At 44.3% G+C, this 17,844-nt stretch overlaps 1 protein-coding gene across 2 annotated transcripts in view; it reads right to left on the bottom strand.

Annotated features, from left to right (window-relative positions):
- Positions 1-220: 220 nt before the first annotated feature.
- Positions 221-17,844, bottom strand: part of CACNG2 (calcium voltage-gated channel auxiliary subunit gamma 2) — a 124,644-nt gene continuing 107,020 nt past the window's right edge. The window contains exons 3-4 of one of the 2 annotated variants that reach the window (XM_028747060.2): positions 10,208-10,348; positions 224-4,535 (exon numbers count right to left, since the gene is read on the bottom strand). In XM_028747060.2, the coding sequence (XP_028602893.1) occupies positions 4,000-4,535; positions 10,208-10,348 (677 nt within the window). In that variant the 3' untranslated portion in view covers positions 224-3,999. Of the gene's footprint in view, positions 4,536-10,207; positions 10,349-17,844 lie in introns of both variants that reach the window. The other variant, XM_028747061.2, reaches the window with a different exon arrangement.

The following is a 17,844-nucleotide window of genomic DNA, read 5'->3' as shown; positions in this document are numbered from 1 at the left end:
ATGCCCCATTCTCCCTACACTCTTCATTTTTCTTGCTTCTACATCTTCCATCCTCGGTTCTTTAGATTAAGAGCAAAACTGGACTGCTGTTTTTCAGGTCTTCAGCCAAGACAAAATGGCTTCCATTCACTTCTGTTTGCACTGTCTTTCCTCAGGGATTTCTCCATGAAGAAAAAAGAAAATCCATTGCTCCAAGCCACCAAACATACCCACATAAACAAGGACCAAGTGATATATATAAAAAATCTTTATTTCATGTACCAGGATTTTTTTTTTTGTATTTTCTTCTTTTTAAAATTTTTCTGTTTAACAGTCTGAAAAAAAACACAAAATAAAGAAAATGGAGGTTTGTTTCTTGAACTGGTTTGAGCTGAACATAAGCAGTATCCTTGGGAAAAAAAATTCCTCACCAGTCCTAGTCCTCCCTCTCCTTTCCTCCCTCTTTCTTACTTGTTTCTCTCTCACGCACACTCACGCACACTCGCACACTCATTCACACACGCACAATTTCTCATTCATCTTTTATTCAATCAGAAATGCTAGAGAACTCTACAGGAATCAAGTTCTCGAAAGCAGCTTTGGGATTTCAACCAAAATACCACCCTCTGCATATGCTGGAGAACACAAAACCAGTTTTTTAAAAAACACATTTCCAGGGCTTTGGATATTGGCTCATTTTACCCCCTTCTGCCCTTTTCATTGTTACAGGTTTGCAGGCTGAGGCTTGGGATTAAGCAGGAGTTCTAGACATTCACTATAAAATGGGGTGTTCCATACGGATAAATAATGTCGGTCAAGCTGTATCTAGGCCCTTCAGCCATGAGGGACTTTTCTGCTGAGGCTTGGGGAGAATGCATTCTGTCACTGGCTCAGTGCCCCACCTGCTGTTTCCCTACACAACTCTGTCCTGGAAAAGGACTCAACTCTCCTCTCAAAGAGAAGAAAAGTAGGAGAAGGCAGCACTAGATGGGTGGGTAGTGCAGGCTGCTTTTTCGGACCCCGTTTCAGTTCCAGCAGGAGCTCAGCAGCTGGGGGAGTGAAGACTCTCTGAATTGGAGCAGCACTTGTTTGAACAGGAAGAGTCAGGCAAGAGCCTAAAGGTGCCAAGAGGAATGACTGGACCCCACTCAGCAAAACCCTCAGCCCCAATCCTGCTCCTTCAAGGTAATGGAAAGGGCTCTGGCCTCTTAGGACCATGGAGAGCTCACCCCATCTCTTTTTTTTTGGCCCAAGCCAGATCTGTACCTCAAAGCTAATTCAACGCCATAGCCGTAAGCACTGTCTGCCTTGCTACCTTCGTTGGGATCCTGCTCTCCCCATCTGCCATTAACAGTGTTAAAAAGGGAACTGAAGTAAAAGCGGTGGCACACCGTTTCCCTTCAGTGGAAAAATGAATGGCCCTCATGTACACAATGGTGATTTGGGTGTCTGTGATGGGGTATGTGGGTGTAGGTTAGGGAGGGAGTGTTCTATGTATATGCTTGCTTTTCACAGATGTAAACTAGGGGCAGATGCAGTGGAATCAAGAATGTAAGCCTTAAGTGGCCAAGCAGCGAGGAAGTAGAATTGGGCATGTCACCAGGAAGGCCCAACTGCCTTACAGGATTTATGCCTTTGCTCCAGAGTGAATGTGGATGGGAACTACTGGGGTACGCAAGGGGGAGAAGATGGATGGTGGGTAGTCTAGGCCTGTCAGCAAAGTCAAGTTGGGAGGCTTATCTCTGGAACTCTAAAATGTGTCCCTTCCTCTGACGTGTGCTGAGAAGCATATACAAGAGAGACATATAAGAAGTGCCACAGTGTTGGGGGGGGGGGAACAGGACATGTCAACCGCCTCCTTATGACTTGGCTGTTAAAGGCACAGGAGCCCCTTCCAGGTAAGGGTCTAGTGAGGCCTAGCTGTGGGTCTGTGGTAGAGTTTTGCAGTGACTCTTTATGGCCATAACCGACAGCAGGTGCGGGGGGGACGGGACCTATAGACCTTTGAGGGAAATGCTGGGCCCAAGAAAGACAAGGCTCATGGCTTCCCCACCCTTTATGCAGCCCCCTTGCTCTTCTGTATCATCGCTTCCCCCAAAGACTCCGACCCCATAATCCTTCTGGCAGACTTCCTGTGGCAGAGATCTCAAGACAACCTTTTCTCTCTGCCATGGGCGTCTTTGGTGAGAGGAAGGGGTTAGACTGGGGAGAAAGAGGGTGAAATGGGTCCCTAAAAAGAGGCTGAGCCTCAGGGATCCTGCCTCTCTCCCTTTCAATTGAGACTTGCAAAGCTGCCAGCTCCCACATGGGACAACTTGGCCCGTCTGACTTTATGTAACATAGCGGCAGCAGAATCTGAGCAGTTGCGGTTTTCTCTCCCATCACTGCTGCTGCAATGGCAGGTGGGGAAAACGGCACCTTCTCTTAAAGGTCCGGAGGCCAAGCTGTCCCATATTTGATTACGGCAACCCTACAGGCGGGTGTCTCTGCGTAAGGCAGGCTAAGCCTACAGCTTTTGACTGGCTGGGCCCTACAGCCAGCTGGCACTGACAACAGAATGAAGTCAGGGAATAACTTTTCTGCAGTTATGTACTTGGCATGGGGACTGTGTCTTGATTCGGTGTGTCAGGTGTTCATGAGAGGGGCATTGAATGAATCCGGTGAGAGCTATCCACGCACCAGGAAAGCTAGCAGTGTAAATGAAACCGACAACGGGAGACAAGCAGCAGCCATTTTGCCTGTTGACTTCTTTTTAAGCCTGGGAGTGAGTTCAGGGGATAGCATGTTTTGCCTGCCTGTCAGGGAACATGAGCAGAAGTCTCCACACTAACATCTAGTCCTTGTTCTGTGTTCGAGGTTGCAGCCCCAGCAATAGCAGCAGCCTTTTCTCTGTGGGGAGAGATGCCCCCCCGCTTTTTCCTGGCCCAACATTCTCATGGCCCGTGAAGGACTTCAACCCACACCAACCAAGTGGCCAAGTTCTGGGTGTCTTTTAAAAAGTTTTTGTTGTTTTCAAATGGATTCAGTTTCCATTTTCTCTTTAGAAGCCTCTCAACCCCTAAGATTTTAGTTTTCACAGTTTTCAAGCTGGAAAAGAAAAATGAAAAGAAAAATACTATCTGGCTTTCTTGCAAGTAAATCCACTTATTATATTTACATTTATTTATAGTTGGTTCTGTTTTATTAAAAAATTGCCACTTTTTTATGAAGCTTTTTTTTTGTTTTTGCAATGTCACTGTTAACCCCCAGGATAGTCACAGGCTGATGAGGCTGAGCTGATCAGCCTTAGCTTCCTGAGACCTGGAGATCAGTGAATCAGCATTAAACCCTCAAATCCCCAAGGACAGGAAGGTCACTGTTAAGCCCTGTGGACCCACAGGAACATGTCGAATCACTCGTCACTCCAGGGGGTTTGGTAAGCTTAGGCAAGCTCCAGTGCATGTGCAATAAAGGCATCCACAAGGACACTGAAAGCACTGCGTTTTGTTACCACCTGTCCCTGGAGATCTTTAAGAACCTGAAAGTCCACAGTGGGTTAAAAGTGAAAAGAAAACAAACTGAAAAAGTAAAGAGTAAAACCCCCCAGAAATCCAAAGAGCTGCCTCCTCTTCCCGCTTGGTTTTTTAATTAATTTTTTTTGTTGTTATTTCTCGGTTCCTTTTTTTAAATCTGTTTTTATTAAATGTTAAAATAATGGTACATGGGAAATCATGCATTTTCTTTTAAATTTATTTTCTATTTTTTATATTTTTAAATTTCTTTCTCTTGATTTTTTTTGAAGTTTTTTTCTCTTTTTTCCCTTTTTTTAAAACGTTTTGTCATTTCTTTTCAGGTGTTTCACTTAAGTTTGTTTTCTAGTTTTTTCTGGATTTTTTTTTGATTTTTTTGCTTTTGGAAGGTTTCCCCCATGGTTGCTTTCTCCTCTCCCCCTGCCCACCCCTACTGCTCCCTCCCATCCTGAACCCAAGTCCCACTCCCACCTTCCCAGCCCCCCCCATGTTTCAGCCCCTCTCGACGGCTTCATACGGGGGTGGTCCGGCGGTTGGCTGTGTTAGTGTGGATAGAGTCCTTGTTTTCTTTCTGGATACAATTGTGAACCTGGAGGAAGCTGTTATCCCTGTCTGAATTGTAGGTGGCGGTGGGGGTAGTGGCAGCCTTCAGGGGGTCCCTGGTTAGGGTATACATCGAGATCTCCGTTGATGGGAGGGTGTTGAACCCTTTGATCCCGACGGGAGAGGCATCCCTGGAGTGTGAAGGCTCGGTGGAACGGGAACTGGAGCGACTGCGTCTCTGATAGCGGTAGCGGTAACTGGGTATGCGGGTGATGGCAGAGGACTGGAGGTAGTCTGTGGCATGAGCACTGGCACGCAGCTGTTTGTGCCGGTCAATAAACATGTGTACGGCCAGCACTCCTACCATCTCGGCTATAATGAATGACAGGGCCCCGAAGTAGAAGGACCAACCATAAGAGTAACTATTCTTCTTTGAGTCGCTTTTCGAGGGGTCTCCAGCATTGGCTGATATGTACACAATGATGCCAATTATATTACTCAGACCTGTGGACAAAGGGCAAGAGAGAAGAAACCATTAGCATGTCCTCTATGTACGTCAAGGATAAGCTGAAGAGCCCTGGCAGATATGGACTTGAGAGACCAGAGTTCAGATCTCCACTCGGCCATGAAGCTTACTGGGTGACTATGGGCCACTCCTTATTTCTCAACTCACAGAGCAGTTGTGATGGGAAGGGGGACAACCACATATGCCCACTTTTGTGCCTTGAAATAAAGTTGGTATAAAAATGCAATAATAATAAATAATAATAACAACATATAAAATCTGTACCCCACCCCAAGGCCAATTCATGTGACCATTTTTTAAAAAGATGGCAATTGTGCAGAAGTGCAGCCTCCACAATATAGGGGTGGGGGGCATTTACAATGCTCCCGAACACATCAAGGTCATGATGCCTCTTCCTGGCTCAATCTTCTTTTGGATTGCTTTTTAGAGTGTGGTGAGTCTGAAATTAACAGGAAGCAGAGGCCACACTTTTGACCCTTGTCCCAATACTGTGCATGTCATTGGCTCTCCGTGTTAAGCACCTGCAGTGGGGTACATGCCTAGATAAGTATAGGCAGACATGTATAGGCAGACTGCACAATCAGGGTGCCCTTTGCAGATGTGGGCTTTTAACGACCCCTCTAAGAGACATCCATGCTCGAGGGTCGGCCCCTCGTGTGATGCCACGGGATGGCCTCGCTTCCTGTTAACAAATCTTTTTACACATACGCTGTGTGACGGGTGCTACACTCTCAGTATTGACAAATTCAGAAGACCAGTCGCCACGCCCAAAGGGACAACTTTGGGTGGCTTCACTATTAAAAAAAATGACCCAGTGATTTGGCCCTAATTGTGTACTGAACCCCAGTGGAGTTTTTGCAAACTTTTTAGGCAATAGGAAAAACAACAACCCTGGTTTTATTTTCTTTCAGAGCTCTATTTACACTACTGCCAAACCAATATGATACTCTGTTTCCATGTAAAAAAAAGAAAGGCAAGTTTTGTGCATTCTGGGGATGGGAAGAGAGCCACACACACACACACCCTTTTATAAAGAAGCTAAACATCTGCAAAATTGTGGGTCAGTGCTAGAGAGGGCAATAAAGTCATACTGTTGCTTTCTTTAAAAAATAATAATCTCACTACCACATTTTATACAGTACTCATAGTCAATGGGCTAACTGGGGACAAAAATGTATTTTCAAATTCACAAATGTGCTGCACAATAATTCTACAAAAAGTGACCACCCTAAAAGCCATTGGGCAGAGCATTCCTAAGGGTCACAGTGGTGGTGGTTCTGGGGGACTTCTGGTTGTTTATAAGTTATTCTGTTCATAGAAAGGTAGCACCTCCACTGCTTCCCAGGGCCTCTCAGCTGGCATAATGGTAGGGATAGGATGCCTCCTTAAGGACACTATTCTGTTGTTGTTGTTTTATTCTAATCATTCCATTCCCTTCTTTTAGACTTTCATCACACACATCTTCCAAGGAATTCAGGGCAGTATACACAACCCCTCTTTTCCTCACAGGGAGAATCTGATAAAAGGGCTCAACTTGTTGCCAACAACTTGTTTGTGATACCTCAACAACGTATTTGCAAATTAAGCTTTTTATGGAGGTGCAGACAGTACAGGTGACTCTCAATTTACGTGGAGGTTGCATTCCTGGGACAACACATAAAGCCACAATTGTGTATAGTCAAAATACATTGGGTGCAATGGCGGGTGGGATTGCCGAAGTCTTTTTTCCTTCCTTCCTGCCTGCCTACCCCCTTTTTAACCCCCTGCCCAAGCACATAAAGCTGAATGCACAAAAGTTAAATGCACATAAGTTGTGAGTTACCTGTAGCTCCAGTAACAATGGGCATTATGAATATTGTTATTGATCTGAGCTCCTCACTGACAGCCACATGCTAAAAACACTGCCATTGCAAAATGATATACTTTTTGTAGTCATATTTCTGAGAAGATATATCAGAATACATGAGTTGAACAACAATGCCGTTCCACATCTGTCCAGACGGCTGATTCAATATGCATCTAACTCTAAATGTTAAGGTGTGCCTTCACCAGGCATTTTCTCCAAGAACATCAGGGATGTAGCAGTACATTTCCTGCACCAACAGCTGGTTGGATGTTTCAGATCCTTTCCAGCATTATTATTCTGAGAGCTGGTTCAGTCTTTCCTTTATGCTAGATTGTGTCTCTGATGAGGACACTCTCTGGATTTTGCTCTAGGAAAGTCAGCACTCCACTAATGTGATAGTAACTGATCCACAATGTCTAATGACCTAGCCTAGTGAGTGACTCAGATGATGTGTGCCAGGGGCAGCCAATCTGGTGCCCTCCAGGTGTTTTGGATTACTCGTCCCATCAGTGTTCAGGAATAATGGGAGTTGTAGTCCAACAACATCTGGAGGGTACCACGTTGGCTACTCCTGGGGTATGTTCAAGCTTCAGAGCATCTTCAAGAGGTGTGTAATATTGTCTCTTATGACTGGCAGGCAGGATAAGACTTCTGGATTTTCCAAGCTTGGTGTCCTACCTAACAGAGCACTGTTTTCAGCATGCTGCACTTCAAAGAAGCATTTAATTCAGGTCTAGATAAAGCCATGGCCCTCGCCTGATTCATAGCCCTCATTTGACCCTGTGAGCAATCATCCAAAAGCCCTGTGTTTTGCAGGGAACAGATGCACTGAAGCAGCACACCCCAGTTTCCAAAGAAAACTCCCATGCTAATATAGGAAACAGCCAATAGCGAAAGTAGAGAGGAATGGACAGTTATGGAGCACCACCAAAATAGTCACATACAATATTAATAACTGACCTTGTAATATAATATCTTTGCTGGTTTGGACCAGAGGTCTATCTGATCCAGCACCCTGTTTCTAACACTAGTCAGCCAGACCCTTCAGGAAGCTTACAAGCAGTCCACAAGCTGCTGCCCCCTGCTGTATAAAGCATGGGTCCAAATATCAGCATCACTGGTCAGCAAGAACCAATGGAGAGGGCAAATGGACTTTCCAGTTCTGCCCAGAAAGCTGAAAAGAGCTGTCATGGTTTTGAGGTTCTATGAAGTTGAGGCGCCCCACTCTGCTCCTTATGATTGTGCTTTGCTTGAATGTAGGGATGTGTGGTGCTGTCCAAGGTGACAGTGTGGGGCTGCTGGCAGTTAGGGGTTGGAGTCTGACCACTTCTCATGTGGGAGCTAGGAGCTGGTGGCTGAGGACTCAGGGACAGCTTGCTTTCTCAGCCACAAACAATAAACCAGTGGCAAGAGTAGCCTAGTGACCTTGAGGTGTTGTTGCACTACAATTTCCATCCTCCTTGATTGCTGGGGCTGATAGGAATTGCAGCCTGAAACATCTGAAGGGAATGGGAATGAGTGTTTGGATGAACAGTGTGAGGTTTTTATTTGGGATTATATTTGGTTTTAGCCTCATAGCGTTAGTGTCGTGCAGACTTTTGTATATGTAACTAGGTGACTGTTGAGTTCAATAATTGTTGAGAGTGAGGGAGCATGTGTTCTTGCTTGATTATGGGTGAATGTGTGCAAACATAGTTTAACGGAGGTATGGGCATGTGGATATTCAGGGAACAGAAATACTGAGCAAGCGGAATCTTATTTTATGGATTCTGATGTTTTGCATACTGCATTCATTACTTTAGTTCTCTTATATACTGTATTTGATTGCGTTTGACTTCCTTTGTAAACAGCTTTGACGCCATTAGGGACAACATACAAATACAGTAATTAGAAGCAAGAGGTAAAAGCCACAAAACAGTGGGACAGGCTACTAATGAACAGCCTACACACAGCAGTATTTTCAGATGCAGCTATCATTGCTCAAAAGGTTGCAAAGCTGGGTTTGGGTTTCCATATGACTTTCACATTAGGTGGAATTCAAGGTCCTGTCTCTTCTTTGGCCTAGTTCTCACTGAGGTGGGAAACCTGTTGCTGGGGTTGTACCACTTCTGAATGCAGTTGGGGGTTCATACCATTGCAGTTGGGGATTCACATGACTGAATGTTACTCCGTGCATATATATATGTACTTAGAAAACTAGCATGGCATGTAGATGTTTAGACTAGAACTCTCTGATCTCTAATATTCCATGTGGAGGGATTTTCTTTTGTATGGAGGAACATTCAATCATGTGAGGCCCCACCTGGAAGCTGAAATGGTACAGCCCAGACCACCTCAGTGACACAATCAGGCATGAGATGCCAAACAAAACTTCTTCACTTTCCTGAGCTACTCTTTATTCCTCAGCCTTGTAGATAATGCATAAAATAATAAAAGTATGTTGGCATTTTTTATTTGTGTCCTCTTTATTTTCTGTTGGTGGTAGATAACCCTTGTCTTTAGCAAATCTGTGGCTGAAATGAAAGTTTCCCAACATAAGTTGGAACAGCCTGGTTTCTCCAATGTATTTAAGATGAAGAAGCACCATTATATTTTGTTCTTGCTTATATTGCCCCACATCCTCCCTACTAAGAGGCTGCTAAAGAGGAAGTCTTGAGAGGGGCTCTTTCCTATCCTTCTATGCAGCCACAGAAGAGATATACGCTGTTCTTCTCTGCTGAACAACTGAGTAGTGAAGGATAAGTCTTGGCCCTTCTTTTCTGCCAAACAAATGTACAGTGAAAAATAAGCCTTGTAGTCTAATCCATGATCTTATATATCACTTTCAACATGTGTGAAGCCCTATTATAAGTAAAACCAGCAGAGAGTCCTGTGGCATCTTAAAGACCAACAAATTTATTATGGCATACAGTTTTTTAGACTACTGTAGCACCCTCTTCATCACAGGTGTGAAATGTAATCCTCAGCTGGCAGGTGACTTACTTGAGGCAAACCTAGTTTCACCTTTGAATGAAAATTTTGCAAGACAGCAAATCCTCTTTGGGCTTGAGAGGTTTTGCAACCTCAGGGCCACGCCAGGCGAGATAGTGGAAGACCTATCTGTTCAAGCCTGGGTATGCTCTAATCACATAGGTAATGAGGGCAGAGGCATCTGATTTTAAGAGCACTCCCCCGACTCTGCTTGTAGCTTGTTTGTTCATCATTCCACCCTTTCCATTCTACCCTTCATCACATTGTACTTGGGGGCAATTGTACAGTATAACCCTCTACAGTCCGAACTTTTATCTTGTACTGGAAGTGAAGTTGGCTGGGAGAAAAGTATGCAATTGGAGCAAACATGACCTTAAACATCTGGGGCTGTACCCAACTAAATTCAGTTCAGAGGATACCCATTGAAATGGACAAAACCTAAGCTAGCCATGTCCATTAATGTCAACAGGCCTACTCTGGGTAGGACTAGCATAGATACAACCCATCATCATGTCTACGTTGGTGCTTGCCTAAAACAGGTGATAACCCCAAAATGTTGAAATTTCTGGAGTATGCAGTTATGCATCTTCTCTCTCTCCCCCTCTCTCTGACTTCTTCTTTCATCTAAGTTAATTCTCTGTCACTGTAGCTGTGCAAACATTTGCATGTCCTTTCTCCTTGCTCTCTCTGCTCCCTCCCCCCCCCCCGCACGCACTTCCATTGCACTGGCAGCTGCCTAGTGGCTGCTCTCTCAGCCTCCCAGCACCTTGAGCCCCTCCCTCGCTTGCGATTTTTGATCCCGAGGACGCTGGTTAACCCTCAGCCCTCCTTTACCTGCAGACACGAAGAAGATACCGGCACTAAGGATGATGTTATGTCGGGTTTTGTAGAACTCGCTGGCTGCAATGCAGAGTCCACCCATGAAAAGCAGAATCACACTCAGGATCGGGAAAATACTAGAGGCCCTTACAGCCCCTGTAAGCAAAGAAAGGGGTTTGGGGTGGGTGGTGGGGAGAGGAAGGGGAGAAACAGAACCGCATGCATGCAAGAAACATGGAGAAGGGTGGGGAGAAGGAGAGGGAAGGCAAACAGGAGCAAAATGAAGAGATTGAGGGGAGGGGGGGAGGAGGATTGTACCAAGGATGAACATAAAAGACGAGCAAAGAAGCACAGGAATTGGAAAGGCCAGTGATAGGGGAGGAATAAGGAGACAGAAGGAGGAGAGAGAAACAGAGTGTCAACAGAAGAAGAGAGCTGTTACAAATGAACTGTCAACATCTTGGATATTAGAAATGAGCAGTGAACTTAGGGCCAGGGACCAGTCAAATGGCATCTGATAGCAGACGTTCTCCTGGCTCCTTCGTGCACCCAGAAAGCCCAAAGGCACGTCCCTCTCACCAAACAGAAAGTGAAATCTGCAGGCCAGAAAGCCACCACCAATGCAGTGCAGTACTGAGGCATATAGGTGGCAACTGCAATCAGCAGAGAGGCACCACAAAAATAAACACAGATATTTTGCAGAAGTGGATGCAGAGGTGTCTCCTAAGAGAGCCAAAAGGTAAATCCCTGCTGAGACGAGTGTGCATGCACACAGACACACACTTAGAAAAGGCACATATGAATTGCACACAAACGAAGGCAGTCCTATTAACCCTCTCTCTCACTCCCATCCTCACACATTCCACCCAGCAGATGGCAGTAGCATGCAGATATATAAGTGACACAAACACACACACACACCAGGTTAAGAATAGCGTATGGGTGGCTCTATACATTGCAACTGGGCTAGGAAACGCAGAGCTTCAGCAAAATGTAAAGTGTGGAAGTGACATATGTTCATGCATGTACATGTGTGAGAAAAGCCTGATTGGGTCATGTATCTACAATGTGTGCACACGGGCATTTAAAGATGAACATGCACATGTCCACACTTCACATGCTTGCAATGGAAAACACTGGGGCTAACATTTCCTACTTAAAATGTAATGTGTGCGGCAGCATCTAAGGCTGTGTACACACCATACATTTAAGGCACACTCTGAATCCTGGAAACTGTAGTTTACTCCTCACAGAGCTACAACTCCTCTTAACAAACTACAGTTCCCAAAATTTTGGGGGGTATGTGTGTGTGTTTTAAATGTATGGAGTGTAATCAACCTGAGATGTTCAGTCCTCAAAAGCACAATGCAGATTAGAATGGCCAGACCAAAATACGAGAGAGAGACATTGCAAACACTTTTGTAAATCAAGAAAATCTTTAATAAAAAAAATCACAAGGATGGCCAGACCACAAGTAAATGTGAATTGAAAATGGGTGGGGTGGGGGGGTCCACCTACAGTGGTACCTCAGGTTACAGACACTTCAGGTTACAGACTCCGCTAACCCAGAAATAGTACCTCGGGTTAAGAACCTTGCTTCAGGATGAGAACAGAAATCACATGGTGATGGCGCGGAATGAATTAAGCTCTTAACCTGAGGTACCACTGCATTCACCACCATCTTAACCACAGAGTTTAGTTTACTTCTGACTCCTTTTCAGAATTTTATATTAGGCTCCATCTAAGCCCTCCTATAATCTTCCCAGGTTCTCACTCCCCATTTAGTATGGCTAATTTACAGAAACATATCCCATGATGCAACAGTGTGACATGTGCTGTGATACAAGGAGGTAAAGAAGCTCACAGGATACATTTTCAAAAAAGGAAACTGTTAGAAGCAAGTACAGTGGTACCTTGGGTTAAGAACTTAATTCGTTCTGGAGGTCTGTTCTTAACCTGAAACTGTTCTTAACCTGAGGTACCACTTTAGCTAATGGAGCCTCCTGGTGCCGCTGCGCCGTCACCGTATGATTTCTGTTCTCATCCTGAAGCAAAGTTCTTAACCCGAGGTACTATTTCTCGGTTAGTGGAGTCTGTAACCTGAAGCATCTGTAACCTGAAGCGTCTGTAACCTGAGATACCACTGTAGCTTTCTTTCTTGGGAGGACTATGTGATTCTAAGGTAAATCATCACGTTTGGTCACTCTGACTTAAGCAATTCCCCTGTGAGGATAGGTTATCTCACATTTGGGACTTTTTTGTTTACAAAGACGAACTAATGCCTACTCAGTGAAGTTGAATGTTGGAAGATTCGGGGCAGACGTGAGAAAATACTTCTTCACCCTGAGCATACCTGAAGTATGGAATTCATTCCTATAAGGTGTAGTGATGGTAACCAACCAGGATGGCTTTAAAAGAGGATTGGACAAATTCATGCTGTCAATGACCTGCTATTAGCCATGATGGGTATGATCTGCCTCCACTGTGGCGGGAAGTAAGTCTCTGAATACCAGTTGCTGGCTTTTAGACAGTTTTGCAATAAAAGCATTACTTGCACACTTGAATCAAGTTGTACCGCTCTGAATATTATACTGAAAAAGCATGAAATAGACAAACACCTTGGGTTATCTTTGGGCCTGCTTTGTATCAGGGGAGCGTTGGAATTTGTGCTCTCTCTTGCCTTTCATTCGGTCCCTTTCGCTTGCTTTGCAAGGCAATTCTTTTTTTCCACCTGATTCGCCAGGTGTTTGACTGTTTTGCTTAAGAATATATGAATGTTGCGTAAATGCCCCAAACACAGATCAAACCCAAGGCAGCAGGAGGAAAGTAAGTATTTCATTTATAAAGGGACAGGTACTCAAATCTTGGATCAGCTTTTATACATTCCCTACAGGTTACATTTTACTACCACTACTACTGCAACAATACATGCATTTTAGTGCCAACACATAGCTAATTGCTGTGGAAAACATGGCAGCAATGCTGTCCAGATCCAAAAGATTTTAAATCTGTATTAGATGGGCTAGAGAAACATCTCTTGCCTTCCCCAGTTTCCTGGCTATGTTTCAGAGATGGTGGTATGCTACACTAATGACTTCAGGAAAACACTAATGAGATTTAACGGTGGGGAATGACAGCAAATGCCAGGAGATGCTTGCCATCAGAGGATGCCCTACATACTGAGGGACCTTTTAAGAATACCATAGGTGTGTGCCACTATTTCCCTTCTCCCGCTGCCCCCCATACATTGCTAATTAGTCCAGCACAAAAGCAGCAACAGAGAATTGTGGCAGCAGCACAAAGCCTCTTCTGGACCAGTTTTATTTGACTGCCTGGGAAAGGACCACCGTTCAGAATACATTATGCAGAAGCAAGCCTAATGATTGCAAACTACACTCAATTTGCATGGTGCACTGCAATTACGTTCAGTCATGCAGCCCTGAATATTTGTGCCCACCCGCCCCATATAAGCTTTTCTTTCACTAGAAGGATAGAGAAAATTGAACTCTTTGCTCTAGGTGTTTGTATTGTGAGCTTACTCCCTGCAATGTGTATGAATGTGTGAAACTGATCTCTGAAGCAAGGGGGACTGTGTTCATTGATCGCATAGTTCCATAGAAGGCATTCTCTGATGAAGGTTCAAAAGTTATAGGCATTACATAGGGTGGCCAGATTGGGGGGGGGGGGGGAGGACCCTACTTCTGCAAGCTACACCTGCTGAAATTTCCTATTCTGCACAACTATAAAAGATGCAGGAGCTCCATCCCTTTTTTCACCTGTCCCCACCCTTAGGTTACATAGAGCTGCAGCCAAGGGTGCGAAAGCCTTGGCCTATTTTTCACTCGGCCATCCTATCAGCAGGTCTTCAATTTCTAATATTTATAGGGAAAGTCTTCCATGCCTTGTTCTCCTATCTGGCTTTCCTCTGTTCTAGCATGAAGGGGTGGAGTGGATGGCAGGATATTCCTGTGGGGTTTCCAGCTTTTGAACTTGTCCCTTCAACAGCAATTTTGATGTGGCACAATGAGCAGATGGCAACGTTTAGCTCCTTGTCACATAAACATACAGCTGTTGAGTTCTGCATGTCACATCTCTCTTCAAGGCACAGGAGCAGACTAGATTGCATTTGTTGTGTGGTTTTTTTAAAGAAAACATTTCTGCCTAGTTGCCAACCTTACTAATGAACCATTGCTGTTGCTATTCCACCTTAAAAGGCAGGCACATGATCTTCCCCCATTCAAAAAGATTAAAAACTGGAAACCAAAACTACGTAATCAGACATCTCCATTGTATGAAGTGGACTGTGAATATATATATCAGGTATATAACTACTTTTTAGCAACTCTATGTGTAAAGATGACAGACAGGCCATATGCTTTGTATGTGAAAGGTCCTCTGTTCAGTCCTCCACATCTCTCCTCTGGCAGTGATGCTGAAAACACCTCCTTGAGCGCAGACAATGTTGGGCTAGGTGAAGTAATGGCCCAATCTCATTCTGACTACTACACCCTTCCAACCCAGGAAGTGGATTGAAGCTCTGTAACAATGCCATGGATTTTAAGCTTGCTTGACTGATGGCCATCTAAAGAGGTAACCACTATAAAATATTGTATAGGTTGACAGTCTTGCTCAGCACTAATGCTCCAATGCTGATCCCAAGTCTACGACGGGGGCCCTGGCAATACAACAAGCCAGGCTTCCGGCTGTAAAATTACAAGGCACGAAGATGAGCCCTGCTGTTAGAAAGCAGATCTGAGAAGGTGCAGCCACAGCTCTAATAGGGGTGAAGGTGGAACCAAGACAGCATGTTCTCCTAGCTTTGCTTATAAATGGTTTCAGAAAGAACCCGGCATCCTCATGTGGTTTGGGGCACAGGACACTGAGAGGCAGAGATCAGATCACTAAGCAGGTAGGCAAGCAAGCCCCAAGATGGAGCAGATACACAAGCACATTCCATGGGTTTCTGCAGAGCATCTGCTTGGTGACACATATGGAGAACTGCACTCAGAGTGCATGATTCTAGCAAGGTGCTTTCTGGTAACACAGCACTCAAGAGGCGCAACAAGTTACCCCAGGGATTACCATAAGCACACTGCTTTGAAAGTGCATCTTGTACTTGTCATGCGCAGACAACACTATGCACGCCTATATTTATCACATCTGGATCCTGCAGTTTCTCCAAGCAGCTCCGACTATCATTTCTTCCATTTTATCTTCACAGGTTAGATTTTCTGGATTTTCTGAAGGATTTTCTGAAGCCACCCCAAAGCTTCCTAGCTGAGTGGGGATTAACCAAATCTTTCTGGTCCAAATCCATCACTCTATCCACTACAGCTGTCTCTTCTCATGCATCCTCCCTCCAACTTCAGTCTTTGCCAACAGTGAAAAGATTCTCTGAGTCAAGACTGTTTTTATTATCTTGTGAATGGCTTTGACACCATCTGCAGGGCCTGAAAAGCAGCATGTTGATATTAATATACATGGAATAAGATTACTCTTAGTTGCACTGTGTCCTGAAATGAATACATTTGAATACCCCAGCACCTTAGTAACTAACCTAGGAGGTTACCTGAGCCCTCACTAATAACAAATGACTCCAGAATACCTATTTGCACAATTTTGAAAATCCATATGAAGGCTATTTAGACTCCTTGTGTTAACTGTGAAGTCTATAACCTCTGCCCCTGTAACTTAATCCATGACAAAAGTAAAGCCCCAAAGACAAGGGTGGATATTTTAATTCTTGCATTTATTTAATTGTATTATTAAACATATTCTTAAAGTAGAGATAGTAAGATACTTCACATGGCCATGCCTTGAGACTCAAAAGGAGATTTTAGCCTTTACTATTCCATTTTGTAAGTTTTGAGGTAGGATAGTTGGCTTGCAAGACTGTCGATTTGAGCTGCCCATCAGCACAGCTCAGATACTGTGCTATAACACTTACTACAGTACAGATGTGAAGCTTTGCACTTTTCAGTGCAGCTCAGCTTCTTGTGAGCTAATTAGCATGTGGTAGAGTCAGTCAACACTAGGAATGGAGGAGGAATATTGACTGCTCTGGATCAGAATGCAACTGCTGATTGGGTCCTGCACTTCTCTGTATTTTGCAATGCTCAAAAATGATGCACAAAATATGCATTTTATGGTTAAAAAGTGTTTCAAAAAGAATGGGAAAATGTGTATTGGGGAAAATGCATACAAAAACGCATACAGTGATACATATAATAACACATATAATTTTATTGTGAACTTTTCATGCATTTTAAAAAAAACCTTCACAAAATGGGACAGAATGGACCTCTGCTTGAGTCCTAGTTATCACTGCCATCTCCAGGTTTGGAGGAGCTCTTGGTCAAGATGCTCTCCTTCCTGCTATCACTACCATCCATTCACTTGCCGTATCTGTGTGGGTCTAAGCTACATCACTGGTGAGAGGGAGAAGGCAAGATGAGCGAAGAAAGCTCCTCTTTCCCATAGTTCCTGATGCTATTCACTTGCTTGGACAGGGCAGGTAGAACAGGCAGTGACAGCAAGGGGACAGAACAGCAAGCCCAGGTTGCTCTGGGGGACCATTGTAGATCCCCTGCTGGAATGCAGAAGGTACATGAGGATGCTAACTCCCTAACACCAGCCTTGCCAATTATTCAGAACAAAGAACAAGGTGGACCCCATATACAGAAGCCATGCTTGCTAACTGCCTTGCTCAATCAGACCATAAACTCATCTAGTCCATAATTCTGTTAGCAACAGCAGCCAGGCCTTGGGGAAGTTCATACAGAGAATAGGAAGGCGACAGCCTTCCACTTTTGCTTCTCTTCAACCTTTAGCATCCAGAGATACACTGCCTCTAAACACTGGTGTTCTATTTAGTTAAGAGCTTGTTGTTAGTGCTTGTGATTTGATTTAGGGCCAAGCTACACATTACACCGCAGCCGCATATAATGTTAGCTCAGTGGCCCCTTCTCCATTGCAAAGCAGACTCAGGAAGGAGAGAAGCAGTAGGGAAAAGTCTCTCTGAAATTCCCTCCAGTTGCTCTCATTCTCAAGAGCTCTGGACCTTCCAGAAGGGTTTTGCAGGGACAGTCAGGTTAACATTGGCTTGGTTCAAATGCTACAGTAAGCCAGGCTCCCCTGACTATGTGAGCGTATTGACTCTCAGTGAGAGCAGGGTAGTGCCATTGCTGTTCATAGCACTGTACCCAACTTCTTTGTGGTGTGTTATGAAGGTGTGTTTAATTGCATGGGCATATGCAATTTGAAGGCATGAAGGCACCTCTTTCCTGGCTGTTTTCTCTCTCTCTCTCTCTCTCTCTCACACACACACACACACACACACACACACATATATGTGTGTGTGTGTGTGTGTGTGTGTGTGTGTGTGTGTGTGTGTGATGATTATAATTTGTTTTAAACTTTTTAAATGTTGAATTTTATATTGCTGTAATACACCATGGGACTTTCTCATGATGGGTGGGAAATAAATATAATAATTATTAATAATAATATCCTGACATCAACCTGAATGGGTGAGAGATTGGTGCAACAGTCTAGAAGTGACCTTTGCTGGCACTTTTGCTAGGTGTGATAAAAGCAGATCTTTTCATCGCAAGAAGGAGAAAGTAAAGACAGAAATGCAGCTCCATATCTCT

Source organism: Podarcis muralis, chromosome 10, assembly GCF_964188315.1.
Source record: "Podarcis muralis chromosome 10, rPodMur119.hap1.1, whole genome shotgun sequence".
Lineage (NCBI taxonomy): Eukaryota > Metazoa > Chordata > Lepidosauria > Squamata > Lacertidae > Podarcis > Podarcis muralis.
The sequence above is the reverse complement of the archived record's forward strand: the minus strand, read 5'-3'. Positions and strand labels throughout refer to the sequence as shown.